At 40.4% G+C, this 19,412-nt stretch overlaps 1 protein-coding gene across 1 annotated transcript; it reads right to left on the minus strand.

Moving 5' to 3' along the window:
• Positions 1–15,471: 15,471 nt before the first annotated feature.
• Positions 15,472–18,684, minus strand: LOC145351508 (trypsin inhibitor ClTI-1-like). The gene is made up of 4 exons (XM_080201106.1): positions 18,630–18,684; positions 17,909–17,949; positions 17,703–17,812; positions 15,472–15,517 (listed from the first exon to the last, which is right to left on the minus strand). Exons 1-4 carry the CDS (start codon positions 18,682–18,684, stop codon positions 15,472–15,474), a joined length of 252 nt encoding a protein of 83 aa, XP_080057232.1.
• Positions 18,685–19,412: the final 728 nt, after the last annotated feature.

The raw sequence follows: 19,412 nt of genomic DNA on the forward strand, positions 1-19,412 counted from the left end.
ATATATATATCTATTTAGGTCTATCCATCAGCTAATTAATTACTTTTGGAGCTCCCATTCCCAGAAGGCTGTCGTCTCCTCAGTCTCAGCAGTGCCACAATTATTCATCTGATTTCCTTTTGAAATCATGTATCACCTCCGCTTCCATCTATGGAGGCAGTGACTTCCAGCCTCTTGCTGCATAAAAAGGTCCTTCCTTACATTCCCCAACGGTTGTAATATTCTAGAGAATTTGTGGGGGAGAGTTTTCAGCCTTACCTGCTGGTGGGATCTTCCACACCCACCAAAGTCAATGGGGATTCAAATGGATTGCCTCATCCACCTCAGGAAAACCCATTGCAACGGGGCTGGAAAATCCTGGCATTTGTCATTCTATATGGTTTATTTTTGAAATATCTATTTAAGTTGTATGATGTGTTTTCTATTGAAACAAAAATGTACTTCACAGTCTCCTTTGTGTATTTTATTTAACCAGCAATAAGACTCAATAGGGTTCTGGTTTAGGCCAAATTGTGGTTGGAACAGCCATCAAGAGCCTAATAGGGTGACCACTGTTTATGGTAGAGCTGCTTTATGCTTGGTTTCTGCCTACAGGGCTGACTAGTAGGCACTTAGTGTGGCAGCCTTTGTCTGGTCATAATTCATGGACACATCAGGTGGCAACATAGGCTAGATCAAGTGAGCTCTCCCTGATAACGGCCCTTTAAGTACAAAGATCCAGCCATCTGATGGTCATTTTAGCTGTCTTGCTATTTTCTTAAAAGTGGCACAAGTTTACTCTAGGGGGTGCTATCAGGTCATGAGAGATTTTCTCTCAGTTTCCAGTTGTCCAGTCTCTCTGTACTTTTGAGCTGCTGATTCCATTTCCAGTTTTCAGAACTGGAATGCTCTTTCCCCCTCTTTCTCTCTCCTTAAATTCCAGGTGCATTCTGAGCTTGAATGTAGCTGGGGAAGGGGATTCAGAGTTATTGCTGTGCCCTTCATTTACATGCTATATCAGATATGTGAGATCTAAATGTTTTATCAACAGCTTCTCTTCACTTTACTGGGTAAGTTTAATGTTACAAGCTTAGCTACACCTTTTAGTCAATCTCTGATAAGGGATGTTAGTACATTTGGATCTCCTTGCTTGACTCATGTTTGGCATCAAAAGTTGCCATTTACTTTGTGTTAGGGAAAAACAGAATTTGCTGTTTTAAGTTACTGGCCAGAATTTTCCAGTCTCACATGCCCTGCTGCCACTACCAGTGAGAGTGGAGAACTTGGCGCTCAGCCCAATCTCCATTCACAACAGTGGGAATGGAGAATCTCGGCTAAAAGTTTATTTATTAGTGTCACAAGTAGGTTTGAATTAACACTGCAACAAAGTTACTGTGAAAATCCACAAGTCGCCATATTCCGGCATCTGTTTGGGTGGGTACACTGAGGGAGAATTTAGTATGACCAAAGTACCTAATCAGCACATCTTTCGGCCTGTAGAGGAAATCGGAGCACCTGGAGAAAACCCACGCAGACACAGGGAGAACATGAAGACTCCACCCAGGCAGTGACCCAGGTGGGAATCAAACCCAGATCCTTGATGCTGTGACTAACCACAGCAGTGCTAACCACTGTGCCTCCGTACTACAGGCAAAGTTGGAGAATTCCAGCCCATTGTGTTTTAAAATTTGTTCCAGCCACCAACTTTTTCTTTGATCGGGTCTTTGCTCAGTTTTTTTTTATTTTAGAAATAACCATGTGAATATCGATAAGTATTTTATAAAATTATAGTGTTGAGGTCTTAGTTCCACACAGAGCCCATTCGGTCCATTGCACCTATGAATGAGCAATTCACTCAGGGTCATTCCCCTGCCTTCTTCCTGTAACCCTGCTCATTCTTCCTTTTCAGATAATATGTTAAATCCCTTTTAAATGTCATGTTCGAGTCTGTCGCCACCACATTCTCAGGCAGTGAGGGCATTCCAGCCCTTAAACACTTGCTGTGTGAAGAAGTATCCTCTTGTCATTTTTGTTTTTTGCGTCAATCACTTTAAATCTGTGCCCTTTCATTCTTGATCCTTTCATGAGTGGGATTCATTTCTTCCTGCCTACTCTTCCCAGTCCCCTCATGAGTTTGAATACTCCTATCAAAACCTTCTCTCAGCCTTCTTGTCTCCAAGGAAAGAAATCCCATGTCTCTAACCTAGCTTCATAACCGAAGTTCCTCATCCCTGGGACCATTCTCATTAATCTTTTTTCATTCTCTCCAATATCTCCACATCTTACCTTAAATGGATCACTTAGAACTCGAGACAATATTTTAGCTGAGGCTGGACTTATTCAAATCCATTGAGTCTTATTCAAATTTAACATAAATCCCCTTGCTTGTGTACTCTGTACTCTTATCAATAACATCTAGTGTTAGAGTTATGCTTTATTAGCCACATTAAAATTAATATGCATCACAACAAAGTCTGGTATACAGAAAAATAGATAACTGATACCACTGGATGGTATTTTAATGTTTGGCCATTTTAAAATTGTCATTATGTAACTGCAAGATTCAGTTTACAAAAGAATAATGCTTTGATGGAAAACCAACAATTTGCACCCCTGCAAATGCGATTCCAATATTCCAATATAGCAACAACATATTATTTTGTACTTTTATTGGAGGAAAACAGCAGTTTAAGGAAAGATATGAGGTGGAATTTCCCCCAGAAAATGACCGAGTATCATGTTCTGTCTGAAAGCCATCCTAATAGGCAGATTTTCTCTTCAGGTCTTCTGACACGTCATCAAAAAGTGCAGGAAGGCATGTTCCATGCCATCAATCTTGTGGGGTTGGGGCTATATAGATGCCAGCAAGGTCCGCTCCAAAGAGATCTTTTTAAAGACTGGATAAAAGCAAATTATTGCAGATGCTGGAATCTGAAGCCAAAAGAGAAAATGCTGGAAAATCTCAGCAGCTCTGGCAGCAAATCTAAGGAGAGAAAAGAGCTGATGTTTCAAGTCCAGATGGCCCTTAGTCGACAAAGGGCTATCTGACAGCCCAGGAAGTAACAGCATTAAACTATTTAAAAATATTTAAATCTCTTCAAGTTAATGTTAATCAGGTTCACCCCTTCATTGGGGATGTTCATTACTTCACCTGCGGGAGTGGATGATATCTCATTCTGAGACCTTCCCAGTGCCAATCATGTTATGGGCGGCTTGCAAGAACTTGCAGCCATAACAAGTTTTGCATTCATGACAAACACCCTGAAAATCCTCTGTGTGACTTGTGAGCCAGAGAGGGGAATTATGTGAGGGGTGACCAAAAGCTTTCTCAAAATGCTTTGAGGAAGGTGTTGGGATAAGAGGGATTTGGAATGGCATGGTCACCAATAGTGAAATAAAGAGAAGGGTAAAACTCATGAAGCAGAGTCAGCGGAAGAGAGAGTTTGTAGGGCGTTCCTCTGTAGATGGACGTTATAAACACAGAGGCAAAATTCAAGGAAGAACTGAAAGGTAGGATAACATTTGATGTGTTAGAGCATTAGGTGCCAATGTGGATGAAGGACAATGTTTGCAGGAGTGGCACGGTGGCACAATGGATAGCATTGCTACCTCACAGCACCAGGGGCTTGGGTTTGATTCTCGGCTTGGGTCACTGTCTGTGCAGAGCCTGCACATTCTCCCTGTGTCTGCATGGGTTTCCTCCAGGTGCTCCGGTTTCCTCCCACAATCCTCCATGCTCTGTCAACTTCAGCCCTTACAAGACTGGTGGCCATATCTGGTTAGGTGCATGGGCTAAATTGCTCTTTTTTTTGCAGCCTTTTTGCTGTACTGCCTGCTCTTTTCTCTTTAAGGTGTATACTTGTGCATCTTAAAGTTAACATTGGTTGTGCATAGCCTTTTCGCATGTTGTGGTACATTCCACATTGCTTGCACACTGGCAGCTTGGAGGGAATATTGGCAATGAGAAGCAGGGATGGTGGAAAAGCAGGCTAAGCTGCTTGATGCAGGTTAAGACATGGCCACCAGTCTTGTAAGAGCTGAAGTTGACAGAGCATGGAGGATGGGAACCCAATCGGAAGTTCATTGGATTTATTTAATTTAGATGTAACAAAGACATAAATAAAAGTTTTAGTGACAGATCAAATGAGGTAGATAATATTACAGAGCTGGAGTTAGGAAGCTTTTTTTTAATGATGAATATATGAGATTAGAAGCTCAGCCTGAAATAAGTACTCAGCAGAAGTTATGAATTTTTGACACATTTGACAAACATCTCCTCCACATGCTTTTTTTTATTATATACAGTCAAACTTTTCCATTAACGTTGAAATGAAATGACGTCCACACTTCCTGCTCTATCAACTATTATCTGCACAATTTTAAATTAAAGGAAACCTCCAATGACAGCAATTGGATCACATGCTTCTACTGACTCCAACCATCAACGGTCCAGAATCAGGGAAATTTATTTTGCACTGTTCTCAGTTCATCCATCTGTCTCTCCATGAATATAAATATGGCAACTGAATAACCTAAAGGACATCTGATTGGGTTTTACAGTATTGAATTCAAAATTTCCTCTCTGGAGTCTATTTTCCTCATAATCTATCATTTGAATTAGCAGAGAATTATTAATACTGGAAATAAAGCAAAGGAATCACTGTTGGAATCTGTATTTTTTAAATATGCATTTTTGTTTTCACTAATAATCTCCACAAATGCCTTCTGAAAGTCTGAAGAATCTCGGGGAGGGTAGACGAGTCCCTCCTGCTAGCTGACGAGTTGATATGGATTTTCCCACTCTGAACTTAACCGAGACAGAGGTGAGAAGGCTATGGGATGCTCCCCTGCAACCACTCCATCAAATTAAAGGCACACTTCGCCTCCCAGATGCCACCGGAGAGGGGAGAGGATTCCACCCAGAGAGACAATATCTTTTTATTCACTATGGGCGGAATTCATCCATGGCCCCAGCGGTAGGTTCAATGGCCGGCTGCGTTGGAGAGAGTGCAGCGGGAGGTGCAAACACTGCTCTCACACCAGCATAATTTGACAATGGAATCTTCTGCCCCTGGCAGCAATGGCGGATCATAATTGCTGCCAGAGGCCAGTATGAAATCAAATTGTATTCTGCTAAAGGGATGCAGATGAAGGCTTGACCAGAATCGTCCCCTGCCACCATCACTAACCACCCCCACCCCACCAACCCCGCCCGCCCCACACCCGAGTGCCTACACCACCAGTGGGAAATCACGTCAGTCCTGGATCAACATGGCGTGAAAAATTCAGGACTTAGCTGAAGAACACTGGTGACAGCCTTCAGAGTCCAAGATGGTAGCCTCCAGCAATTGTGGATCCTGGAACACATGGCAGTGGGTCATGGGAGCATCTATCAGGGAGATAGAAACTCAGCGTATTCCTCAAGGTCCATTTCCTTTCTTCAATGATCTATTTCCTTCCTTTGACAGTGGGTCGATAATGTTCGGATGACACCCAGTTATGATGGTGTGGGATGAACCCTGCAAAACGTTGGGAAAGGCCCAACTGCATAATTAATAAGGCCGGGAACACACCTCACGGTGTTAATTCCTCTATAGAAAGAAGCATTCCCTATCCAGCCTCTGGCATGGGACTTAGAGCCGGTTTGGAGAATTCCACCCTATGTTAGTGACCTTCTGAAAATCTTTAACTAGAATTGTCAGACAAAAATACATGTTGACTGTCTTTCGTCACTTCATACTTTCCCAATGACACAATTACTGGCTCTAATAATAAATTCCAGTAATTCCCCTTCAACAAATGTTGAAGGTCAATTTTATAGTTATCTAATTTCACCCTCCATCCTTTATTAATCATAAAGCGTTATTTGCAGTTTTCTGGTCCAAAGATATATTTCCTAAATTTAAAAAGTGTCGACGAATTGGACAATTGCATCAAAATTGCCCCACCGACTTCTTTTAATCCTCTGGGATGGAAACTACCATGTCCAGGAGACTTGATTATCTTAAGTTGATTAATTCTCCCATTACCATTTCTGGTACTTATATTAAATCCACTTCCTTAGCTCTGGCTCCTTTAAGTCTGCAACGGAATACATTGGCAACGGTTTGCTGTTTAGCTGGGAATAAGCAGATGATTAATATCGCGTTGGAGGAAACAGTTTCCCACATGTTCCACATGCACAACCAGAATAAGCAGAATTTGACACAGATTGCAGACCTTCCCTACGTCCAAAGCACCACCAATATGCTACATGCAGACTGCAAACTTCTTTAGATGATCACACTGCCTTGGTGAATTTGCAAGGACATCCAGTCTGCTAATTTGAAATGGCCTGGCAGTACATCTTGTCTGTGTATAATATCTGAGAGTTGCAGTAACACTTCAACTCCAATCCCCCATTCTCCTAATTCTTTGCTCCTGCACTGAAGTTGTGAGGAGGTGGGGGAAGGGGGGGTGATGGGGGGGGGGGGGGGGGGGGGGGGGTGATGGCGGGGGGGGAAGGGAAGGTGGAGTGAGTGGCAGGGGAGGGGGGCGCGTGATAAGGATACAGATGGTTTTGCGGGGGACAGTCAGTTAGTAAGATTGCAGTGTTAGACGGAGGAGCAGGTTCCTTTAGCGTAAAAGCTGTTACTTGTACATATGTCTCAAGATCCCTTGCAGAGGTCTAGACTCACTGGCCAAACTGCGCTACAGCCTGACTCACCGGTCACTGCAACCTCTTTGAGCAGATTTTCGGAGTTCTCAAGTAATAATTCTGCTGTTCATGGCACAGTTGATCATAGCTGCATGTTCTTTAACTTCTCCCTCTAATGGAAAGTTCACCTGGAGCTACAGATGATGATTTTCAAACAGATATGAAGGACTGCGCGGATTCTCATGAGGACAGTGGAGAAACTAGATAACACAAAGATCTGCCTGCAGCCTGAGCCCTATGCAACAGCATATTGTTCCGTGGAACAATGCTTGGCCTTCATTTCGATGAACATACCCCAAAATATTTCTCCCGCCCATCTTCCCATGATCACATCCCAGTGGGAGAACATTTTTTTAAATTTGTTCATGGGATGTGGATATCGCTGGCTGGACCAGCATTTATTGCCCATCCCTGATGGCGGTTAAGAGTCAACCACATTACTGTGGATCTGGAGCCACATATAGGCCAGACCAGATAAGGACAACAGATTTCCTTCCCTAAAGGACATTAGTGATCCAGACGGGTTTTTCTGACAATTGACAATGGTTTCATAGTCATCATTTAGATCTTTAATTCTAGATTTTTATTGAATTCAAATTTCACCATCTGCCATAGTGGGATTCGAACCCAGGTCCCCAGAACATTACCCTGGGCCTTTGAGTTACTTGTTGAGTGACAATATCACTATGCCACTACCTACCCAATGTAAGCCAAATTTATAAACCTCCTAATGAAGATTTCAGTTTTTGCAGCTTTTATTTTAACAGAAATTAAAGCCAATGCAGATTAAACATGAACTAACAGGAAAATGATACTTCAAGTAAAAAAGTAAATTTCATTTTAAATCGCTGATGCAACAAATATACAGCTTATGCAACCACAAATACCTGCATCACTCCCCACAGATATGTTGACACCACCTGCAGCTGAGAAGTTCTCTAACTCAGTCTTTAGCATACATTGAGATTTTATGGCCTCATTCATCCCAAAATCATAAAATCCTACCCGAGATTAATGGACCTTTCCATGCGCCACCCCTCACCTGATTTGGTTCCCGTGGCAGGTGAGCCAGTAAAATTAAGGCCAAGATCTTTCACTTTCCCCCTCAATCAATTTAGCCCCTGAGTTCCATTCACTGGCAACCATATTCCTTTATAGAATCCCTACAGCACAGAAGGATCCATTCAGCCCATTGAGTCTGCATTGACCACAACCCACACAGACCCTATTCCTGTAACTCCACATATTTACCCTGAAAATCCCCCTGACACTCAGGTCAATTTAGCATGGCCACTCAACCTAACCCACACACCTTTGGACTGTGGGAGGAAACTAGAGCACCTAGAGGAAACCCACACAGACACAGGGAGAATGTGCAAACTTCACACAGACAATGACCCGAGGCCAGAATTGAAGCTGGGTCCCTGGCACTGTGAGGCAGCAGTGCTAACCACTGTGCCACCGTGCTACCCCCATTTCACTGAGTTTCTCCATAGACAGTCATCACCCGAACAGTACATTCCTGCAGAACTTCCTTTGCTAACTTTATGACAGTCCTTATGGCACAGATTCTCCAGAATATGTACTTCATATTCAATTTGAAGGTGAGAGGAGGGAGTTCTAAAACTAATACTTAAACTTCAATAAGGGCATGAAGGCAAGCTAGCAAAAGTAAACTGCCGATTTAGGTTAAGGAATAGGTGAATAGAGATGAGTGGCAGATATTTAAGGTAATATTTAAGAATACAGCACATAGGTGCATTAAAATTAAAAAGCAAGTTTCCAAGGAAAGGATCCTTCGACCATGATTAACTAAAAAAAGTTAAATCTAGGTGGGAATTCTCCAGCTGTTCCAGCTGGTGGGATTCTCTGGTCCTGCCGGCAGCGCACTCCTGCCATTCACAGCAGCAGGACAGGAGAATCCCTCCGCTAGCAAACAACACACCACTTTCCCTCCCATGGAAAGCACATGGCTAGGAGGCTGGAGAATTTTGCCCATTGTTTCAAACTTAAAGAAATAACAAAATAGTGCAAAGATGGGTGGTAGATCAGAAGAACAAACATAATGCACAAAAAAAGCAAAGGTAATTAAAAGATTAATAAGGAAGAAAAAATCGAAAAAAAAATGAAGGTAGCTAGAAACATAAAGACATATAGTAATGGCTTCTATAGCCATTTAAAAAAGAAAAGAGTTCACTAAGTGAGCATTGGTCCTGTAGGAAGTGAGTCTGGGGAATTAATAATGGAAAATAAGGAGGTTGCAGGAGAACTGAACAGATATTCTGCATCAGTCTTCAAAATAGATGATACAAGTAACATCCTAGAAATGGCGGTAAATCAGGAAATGGAAAGATGGGAGGAACGCAAGAAATTACAATCTTTACGGATGTGGCCATCACTGGTGCTATAATGGAAGGAGTTCCAGGATTTTAATCCAGAGGCAGTGAAGGAATGGCAATATATTTCCAAGTCAGGGTGGTGAGTGACTTTTAGGGGAATTTCCAGGTGGTGATTTTGCCATGTGTTTGTTGCTCCTGTCATTCTAGGTGGTAGACGTTGTGGGTTTTGAGAGTGCTGCCTAAGGAGTCTTGGTGAGCTCCTTCATTGCATGTTGTAGATGGAGCACACTGCTTTTGGTAACATCTAGAAATTTTGATCTGAGAGGACTCTGCTGTTAACAACCAATCTAGTCCAGTTGTGTTACTGACACCAGTGCATTCATTTGTGAAGGATCTGGTAGTGAGTGCACAACCTGTTCAATTCCCATTTCATGACTTTGCTTTCTTTAGCCTTGTGGCTTAGCAATCCTGCAGGTTGGCCAATGAACAGGCTGCAGGAAATCTTTGACTGAAACCCCAACTGATTCAGTCTCCCAGTTTGAAGATGAAGGAGGTGAAACACCCTATAGATTGCTTCGTAGTATTGTTGCTGAACTAGTGATCCAAAGACCCAAGGTAATGCTCTGGGGACCCAGATTCGAATCCCACCACAGCAAGTGGTGGAATTTGAATTCAATAAAAACCTGGAATTCAAAGTCTAATAACAACCATGAAATCATTGTCAATTGTCCTAAAAATCCATCTGGTTTACTCATATCCTTTAGGGAAGGAAATCTGCTATCCTTACCTGGTCTGGCCTATATATGACTCCAGTCCCACAGCAATATGGTTGACTCTTAAATGCCCTTGGGGATGGGCAATAAATGCTGACCCAGCCAGGGACATCATCATCCCATGACCAATAAAAAAAACAGAAGGTTCAGCTATAGTCTCTGTTGAGATGACTTTGCAATCCATTATTGACTCCAACATGTAAATCTCATATGCCAGAACTTCAAACAAGTGGGTAAAATCCCTCTTACATCACCTGCAATATACCACAATAGTTCTCTAACAGACTGTCCAATAGATTCGGAAATGGCTGTTCCACAGAAAATATTTTTCTTTTGAATTATGTTCCCATAGGCCTGCAGCTCTACACTGTTCATTGGGACAACAATTCCAGATTTGCCCTCTATAGTGAACCAAGGCTGTCCTTTCCACTTGTACCTTGCGCCTATTCACCTGGGCTAAGTGATTTACCTCGTGGCTGTGTTATACCACTTCAACCCACTGTTTGTACCACTCAGGTAGGATTGTCTGTCCTGGTGTTTGGGAAGGTATGAGAAAGTGATGCTAAATCTGTGAAATTATGGATCCCTCCCCATCTGTATCAATCCAAGTCCTGAAAAGGACATAGGAAAAGAGATCTCTAATCTTACATTGTCTAATCCAGTATAATTTTTGTTTTGTCAGGCAGCTACCCAACACTTACAACTGAGCCTGCCACACAATATATCAGCATTGAAATTCAATGGGGCCACACTAGTTTTGGTTCAATATTGCAGGCAGAGTGTATCTCATGTTTGTTGGGGCAGCCCAGAGATTCACTAGGGTGCCTGAAATTGGAGCCATGGTGAACGTTGTTGTGGCCCAATGCATGTATCAGGTTTGATTTTTGATGAATGTATCATTTAAAATGACTGCAGCAATAAGCAGTGAGTTCCTTCAGGCTTTCAGCAATCAAAAGAGCAGCCCTTAAAAGGAGGTCATCCAAAAGATGTTTACTTATGTTATTATGAAACCAGGGGAGCATGAAAATGACTCAGTACGTGGCACCCTGCCACCCCCTTTCCCCCCCCCCACCCCCGCCCAAGTTGCTGGCGAACAGCCTCTGAAAACACAAGTGGTTCCTATACATCACCAATGCTACCCTACTGTGACCAGAGAACTAATTGCTTTAGTCCTGCTGCTGATTCATGAGGTACGTGTGACTTGTGCAGTAATGGTATTGAATGTTAAATTCATGCACTGTCTGACTTCCAGGCCACAGACCCTGATTTTCTGCAACCAAACAGGTGTCAGCATGTTTGCGAACAGAGGCAGAAAAGGCAAGAAAATATTTAAAACAAAAAATATTCTAATTTTTTTTAACTATGATCACAGTAAACCAGAAGTTTTATTGATGCAAGGATCCCTTTTGCTTTTCATTTAGTAACTTCAATCTGCAGTCTATGTCTGACACCTATCTACACATCCTAGCATTCCCTGTAGTTTTAATGAACTTGGAAGCATATATTTTCAAAGCACATAGCGAGATGCTTTAACATAAAATTTTTGCTGATTCCCTTGCATAAATCTGGTGCCCATTGAAGGATTTCCACGAGCTCCCCACAACCCAGCCTCGCTTCTGTGATTTTCCACTGGCACGACTGAATATGCCTGACCTAATATGGTAAGAAGTCTCGCAACATCAGGTTAAAGTCCAACAAGTTTATTTGATAGTAAACCCACAAGCTTTCGGAACGCTCTTCCTTTGTCAGGTGAGTGGAAAGTTCAACTTGTTGGACTTTAACCTGGTGATGTGAGACTTCTCACTATGTTTACCCCAGTCAAACACCGGCATCTCTACATCATGACCTAATATGGACAGGAAATGCAAATAAAATTCTACTTACTGAAAAATGTCATATAACAGGCAGGAATAAAAATAGCTTACTATCCAAAAAACATCTCTGATTGGATTTTACAGATTTTAATTAACTCCAAATTTCCATGAATGTTGGCCAGACAGCGACGCTCATGTCTCACAAATGAATAAAAGAAAATCCATCACTGCCTGTATTTCAGAAAGTAGTTAATAGGATGTAAAGTACGTTGGGATGCTCTGAAATAAATCAGTATTGGAAATGCGTAATGCAATCTAACAAAATCATGTGGTATTAAATAGATGAATAACTTATAACAGTGTTTAATTTTCCAATAAGCCACCAACTGATAAGGTGCTACACTGATGCAAGTTCTTTCTATCTGCAAATATTAATTACAGATCTAGTTTGATAAATCTTAAACTAAGTTTCCTCTTTACTTAGCAGTATATAATTAGATATATGTTGATAATAAGTAAGAGTAAACAGAGATAGTTAATATACAACCACTGTCAATTATTATTGAGGAATGTAAATATTACTGTGACTAGATGTCATTATCTTCTTCACAGTGCATTTTTATTCTGTTTTTTCATTATGCTTTCAAAGTTAAAACTGGCTTCACTCGCTGATGCTGTACTCAATGAATAGCTGTATAAATATTTGTGGTATTGTATTCAGTCCCAAGTACAAGACATCTGGGGTGAGATATATTGGCCTTTATGTTTCAAAACTAGTCAATTACGTAACTATTTTGATTTATGACAAAAGAAGTGGTTCTTAATTATTACATGCTTTGCTCTGTAAATGATGCATTATGACCAAAAGTGTCTGAATTTTCAACTATCCCATGCTACGTCAGATAGGCTGATGGCCAAAACAGTTAGAAAACTGGGGGACGTGGCCTATAACCACTTGTCTACTCTGACTTCAATTTTCCTTCCCTCCATTGCCCTGAAGGCTACCAGTGGCCCTTCTACCAACACTTATGTGCAAAAGCCGCCAAGCTCTTGTTATTATCCATTTATGCTTATTTACTTTTCTGTTCCTGAGTGACTGTCAGAGAGCTGTGGCAGTCCCTGTAGTACTAATGGCATGTCCCTCATCACTTAGAGGAGTGAGGGGACTTGCAATGGCCTCCTCCCCAAAAAAAAACTTAGCTGCTGAAGGCCAATATTCAGCCAGTGACCTTCTGCAAAAGCATTGTTACAGTTTTCAAAGTACTTTTTTACTTCTTTCAGAGATGATCCTTTCTCTTCAGTCCTGCAGTGGAAATTCTGCTCTAGCACCATAACATCTTTGTGTTTCATTAGCGTGAGTGTCTTCCTGCTGGCAGGATCCTGACAAGAAACCCATTTTGCATTACTAATGAGTCTTAGCCCAAGATCTGGGCCAGTGTCAGAAAAATGGGTAGAAATCATTCCCCACATCTCCTCAGAAAGAGTTGTAGTTAAGTCATAAACGGATTTGGTTGGACACTGCTGACATCTTAGGAAGTAGTCCCTGAAATTGCAGACACACTTTGTGCCTCTAAGTAAATAAGAGATTAGTAAGTTTATTTAATTTTGAAATTTTTATTTCTGACATATTTTCTTGTTCCTGATGAAACTTCAAAGTGCACAATGCTTTAAATTTCCAATTTACTACTTTTTCTTAGAAAACTCCCACTTCTTATTAGGTGGTTCCATACAAGTATGGCACAGATGATTCACATCTCTTATTTAACATGATAATGAAGATGGAAGTGACTTTAAAGAACCCTCATCAGGGAATGTTGAGAACTTATTTTTATCTTATATTTGGAAATGTTTTGTTTTTTTTGTTTCAAATGCTACAACTAATTTGACAGCTGCCTTGTCCAGAAAGGCTAACTTCCCCTGGCCAATTGCGCTGTGCTGGGAACCATCTGACAAAGTGACTTAAGTCACCAACTTTTGATGGTTCTTCCAGTTTTACTGACAGTTATTCTGAAAAGGTTAGAAGGAGAAAAAGTACTTCTAACTTCAGAGTAACTATTTTAAACATTCAATGACCCTCTCGCCCCCGCCATCCCACCAAACAAGTAATCCACCACACATGGAATTTGCCATCCTCATTGGATTTCCTCCCCCCCCCCCATCCAACACCTGACACCTCACCTCACCTGACATCTGACACCCTCATCCCTGACAACTCTCCTGACCCGACACACCCTCCAGTCCGCCACCTCCTCCCACTCTAAGGAAGTTATGGCCTTTATCCTTCTTTCCCAGCAACAAGTGGGCCAGACTGTTTGCTACTTTAATCTTATGATCCAAGAATGTGCTTTCTACCACATATCCGTGCCATCACTAAAACTGCCTATTTCTAATTCTGTAACATCGCCTGACATCATTCTTGCCTCAGGTTATTTGCTGAAACTTTCATCTATGTCCTTGCTACTTGTAGATGTGATTAATTCAATTAACTATTGGCTGGTTTTCCATGTTCTACCATCTGTAAACTTGAAGCCATTCAAAATTCTGCTGCCTTTGTCTTAACCCTCACCAAGTACTGTTCAGGTATTACCTCTGTGCTCACTACATTGGCTACTGGTCAAGTCAACCTCAACTTTAAAATTGTTATCCTCATTTTCAAACTGCTTCATGGTTTTCTATTATTTCTGTAATCTCCTTTAGAATTACAATCACTCTAGAATTCTATGTGCATGAAATCTGGCCTGTTCGATATTTTTGATTTTAATCATTCTACCACTGATGGTCATGGCTTCGTCTTCCTAGGCTCTGGAACTCCTTCCCTGTATCTATCTATAGTTCAAGTCGCCTTTTAAAACTTTCCTTAATGACCAAGTTTCTGATCATCTGGCTTAATATCTGCTAGTGTGTCTTGATGTCAAATTTTGTTCCATAATTCCCCTGTGAGGCATTTTGGGACATTGTACAAAAGTAAAGGTGCAAAGTAAATGCAAGTTGTTGTTGTCAATGATCCTCTAATGCCCCCTTTAAATTGGCAGGCTTAATGATGACTAGGGATTGAGCCTGAAGTATAGAGAAAAATAGGACGGCCTCACAACGTCCTCATTAAGAAATCTTATGGCCATTCATGCCAGCAGGATTTTCCCATCCTGCAGCTCTGAGCGGAGGTTTGGCTGGATGCCAAGTTCTCCCACCTCGCTGCAGCGGGAGCATGGCATAAACAGCCAGACAGATCACGCCTAAGGAATATAAACGTCAATATATGTTTGCTGTTTTGCTGGTGGAGAACTATAGAAATAAAAGTTAGTGTGGTATCGGGACAAGTAGGGAGTCTAGGGTGGGATTTTACGGCCTCACTCAAACGACGCCAGAAATTCCTGCTCAAGGTCAACTACGTTTCCATTGTCCACCCCTCATTCATTCTGATCCTGTCCCAGGCAGAGTGGTAGAGTTCCAGTGAATGAGTGCAATATAAGGTTCATTTTTTTCATTGTTCACTTGCCTTTTAACATCAACAGAACTATTTCTGCCAAGTGCAGTTCCTACCTTAAATAGTGGTGCCAAATTCATAGTTCGTAAACACTGCTGAACTAATCACCCCCCCAATATATCATATTTCTCTTTCATGTTTTGTTTAATTAAATGGCCGGACTTAGAACTGATAAAACTAACTTCACACTGATAAGCGAATCTTATCAAGAATGTGCCCAGCAGAAGGTAATTGTTCTACCTCCAGCAATATCTCATATTGACCTATAAAGGGAAGAAAAAAGTCCGCATGCGGTGTTAAGCTACTCTGTTTATTTTGTTCACAATTTAGACAATCATTGCTTTTACACGATCCTCTCCACCTTCTCATATCGAAATGTCTAACTTTAGCATTCTGCTCGTTTCCTTATACGGATGTTGATTTTCCTTTGCCTGCAGAATGATAATGTTCAGTGTACGTTAGTGATTTCAGGTCTCTATTACTTTTCATTACTGACAAATTAGACAGACAACTGAGCACAAATGTTATTGGTATAGAAGTGAGCACCTCAGAGAATTTCTAAAGTAAAGGAAGAAAAACAAAGTTTAAGGTGAAGCTGGCAGACATTCTGGGTGAACATTTGTTCCATGTTGATATATTCCCACGTGTAAAGCCATCACAAAGTCATTACTCACCACCATAGCCTTGGAATGTTCTGACCAGCTGTTCTTTTTCCCCTGGTCTAGAAACATGCTCAATACATTCAGTATTTAATAGTGTCCTTATTGCGATAGCAACAATTTCATTGATCATAATTGGACTCTACAGTTTTAAGGTCCGTACTTTCTAATTATTCACTGAGACAGAATAGCAATTAACCTTAATCTTCAGAACACTCTCATATAAATAATGGTTCTGAATTTCCTCAGACTTTCTGCCACTGTAGAGATGTATTTTTATTTTCTCGAGGATCATGGACAGCCTCACAGCTCTAGAGACCTGGGTTCAATTCCTGACTTGAGTCACTGTGTGTGTGGAGTTTGCACATTCTCCCCGTGCCTGAGAGGGTTTCCTCCCACAGCCCAAAGATGTGAGAGTTAAGTGTATTGGCCATGCTAAATTGCCCCTTAGTGTCCCAGGATGTGTAGATTAGAGGGATTAGTGGGGTAAATATGTGGAGTTATGGGTATAGGGCCTAGGTGGATTGTTCTTGGCGCAGACTCAATAGGCCGAATGGCCTCCTTCTGCACTGTAGGGATTCTATGTGGTGTTCTGCTGCACTTCCAGCATACAAAGTGCAGTGGTTCAGCAGCTTAGGAACACAAAGCCATTCAGCGCCTTGAGTCTGCAGCGTCAATGAAATTAGATCATAACTGATTTTGGATCTCACCGCCATTTAGCTATAGTAGATCCTAACTCTTGCTACGCTGACCTAACAAAAATCTTACCATCTGTCCTGAGGGCTCCTATTATCTCAACGCTAAGTTTTAGGTTCTTACTAGCTGTTGTGTGAAGGTCAGAAGGTCTGTGACCATTCAGGCACAATGCCTCTGTAGTTGAGAATTATGATTAATTCCAAATACACAACATGAGGGTAATAAGTAACTAATGTTTTAATATGTCATTTGAGAATAATACTTAACATATTAATAACGTCTCTAAGAAATGAATTTGTAACATGCCAGTAAAATAAAAGATGTATTCATGAAAGATACTAGCCCAAGTCAGGCACAAATTATGCAATAAAATAAATTACCCATGCATTATCCAGGCAGGGGATAGTGTCAAATGATAAAGATGCCTTCATTTGGATTTAGAGCTGTTTTAACCTGGTTAGAGAAATGCTGAATCTTAAGAAGCCATTTTTGGGAATGAACTTCCGAAAAATGGACAGATGAATGATTAATATTTTAAATCTCCAATTATAATTCGAGCATCAAAATTATCATAAATAGATTGACATGTTGATTATTAAATTAAACTCTGTAAGTTAATTACTTGGGCGTATTTTGAGATAGCCAAACTGTTTAATTGACCAAGCTTCTGATATGAAAATGCAGATCTGTGGAGAAAGCCCAGTGGTGCTGTGGTGTTATTGAGCCTATCTTGGATCCCCCCTTCGGCCGAAGTCTTCGTTTGACTATTGTATGTTTTTCATTTTTGAGCTTACTTATCAAAGTTGCTTTTTAAAACTTTCTAAAGTAATCCGGCCACCAAAATAGAATTTCCATTCCAGCCTCAATAATGCATTTTTTTTCTAAATTTGTCAACTTTAATGGGCTATAGATTTATATTTAACATTTCCCTGTGTTTTCTAGGACTTGAAAAGAAATCTGGTGCTGCTCTTCTGAAAAGTAAATCTTTATTGTAATTATGGGATTTTGTTATCTTTGGTACTACTCTCAATTAAAAGATCCAGAGGTTTTTATTGAGGAAGTTTTGGGGAGTTTTTTTTATATATTTGTCACAGAAAAACAATTCTATGTTATTTAGGATGTCTCAGTTTAACTAAGTGTACCTTGTGTAATCAGTTTCTAATTACAACATATGGTAGCAATAGCTGATCAAACATAGTTTGGGTTTAGGTGATTCATATTTCTATCTTTTAACCTAACGTGAAAGAAATAATTCACTCACTTGTTTTCAACACACATCAAACACTCATTTGAGTATGTGTTGCCATCTGTGCCACACACTGGAGCATAATTCCTTGCACATGCTGGCAATATGTATTTATCACAGGCAGGCTACAAGAGATTAAAAAATTAACAATTCAATTCTAAGATACAAATCCAGTAAAATCCATTGTAAATGTTGGACAACAAATCAAATTTTGATCTTACCTGCTCAGTTTCTTCACTAACATTAATAGTTTTGGACATATCTGAAAAATACAAAGATTTCATAGAGGACACAGTAACTTAATCCATCTTGTAGTGTGCGGAAAAGTAATGTCAATTAATGTTCTGCAGAAATGTAACTAAAAGCAAACCAATACGTTTTCTAACACATTATAAAGTGTTGTTGACCATAATTATATTCTGTATTGTCTGATATTTTAAAGTGCAAGTTGAACACAAAGCATCGTAAATAACATGCTTAGCTGGACCCTTGATCTGGAAGTTATTATTTTCTACGTTTCATCTGAAGATCTCATAATGGTTGAAGTTGTGTCATAGAACTTGCATTAAAAATTGCAAATAAAAATATGCACAATAAATGGAGTTTGTCTGATATCTTTACAAATATGGAGATCTGATGCATTTTTGCTACACAAAATCACAGTACTACTATGAAGGAAACTGCAATGAGCTAAATTCAAAAATATTAAAAATAATAATAACTGATTTAATTTGCAGAATTGCTTTTAGGTGTTATGTTTGCCACCTCATTTGGTTGCAAATTTTTCATTTTACATTTCTTCTATTTTCAGGTTTTTCTGACATCGTAGCAATTATGAATGTGTCCAACATTCGATATAATGCCCCATTAATAAAAATTATTTTAAATCCTTTACTCCTTTTAAAGATTATGGTGAACTGCATCAGTGCGAGTTGTACTCACCTGCAAAAATTAATGCCACAAGGGCAGCAATGAGGAAAGACATTGTTCTCTTCATTTTGAAGTTTCTGGGGTTGCTTTAAACCACTTGGTGCCAGCAGTATTTATATCTTTACTTTATCCTAGTCATTATGTTTGTGACATCACTAGCACATGATGAAAGTTAAGTCATTGCACAACCTGCCACCTGCAACAGTTGTATCATTGTTTTCCAATGTTACTTTTCATTTTCAATACTGTTTACTAAATGTTGTGCTTGCCTTAAGTTTGATTAAGTGGTAATCATGAAGTGAGTCATTCCTAATCCAAATCTATTAACCAGCAATGTTTTTAGGCTAGATACTGATAGTTGTCGGAACAGTCATGAAAAACGTCGGGCAAGAATTTGCATTATCACTGAATATTTACTTAAACGGCTTATAACTATCAAGTTTGATTACTCAGAGATGGAATAGAATTTCTCATTCCAGAGACTAAGTGCAATGGCATGTGGGAAAGTTGGTATTCCCACTGGGTAGCAGGGTGGACTTTTCACCCAATTTTCCAATTTTCAGAACTTTAATTATGTCTCAACGAGGACTTTGTCAAAACATGTGGTGGGGTGGGCAGGGATTTGTCCACCTCATGGAGTTGAAGGTCCTGGTGCAATATTTAAACAACACCCACACAGAAATTCATTCGCTATAGGCCGAGTGTAGCCTGAACACTTACATTATCATGGCAACCAATCATAAAAAAGCCTTGGCTGCGCTGTCCAGTGAGCACAGTAAGTCTCACAACACCTGA

Source organism: Carcharhinus amblyrhynchos, chromosome 13 (assembly GCF_965287045.1).
Source record: "Carcharhinus amblyrhynchos chromosome 13, sCarAmb.v2.hapA, whole genome shotgun sequence".
Lineage (NCBI taxonomy): Eukaryota > Metazoa > Chordata > Chondrichthyes > Carcharhiniformes > Carcharhinidae > Carcharhinus > Carcharhinus amblyrhynchos.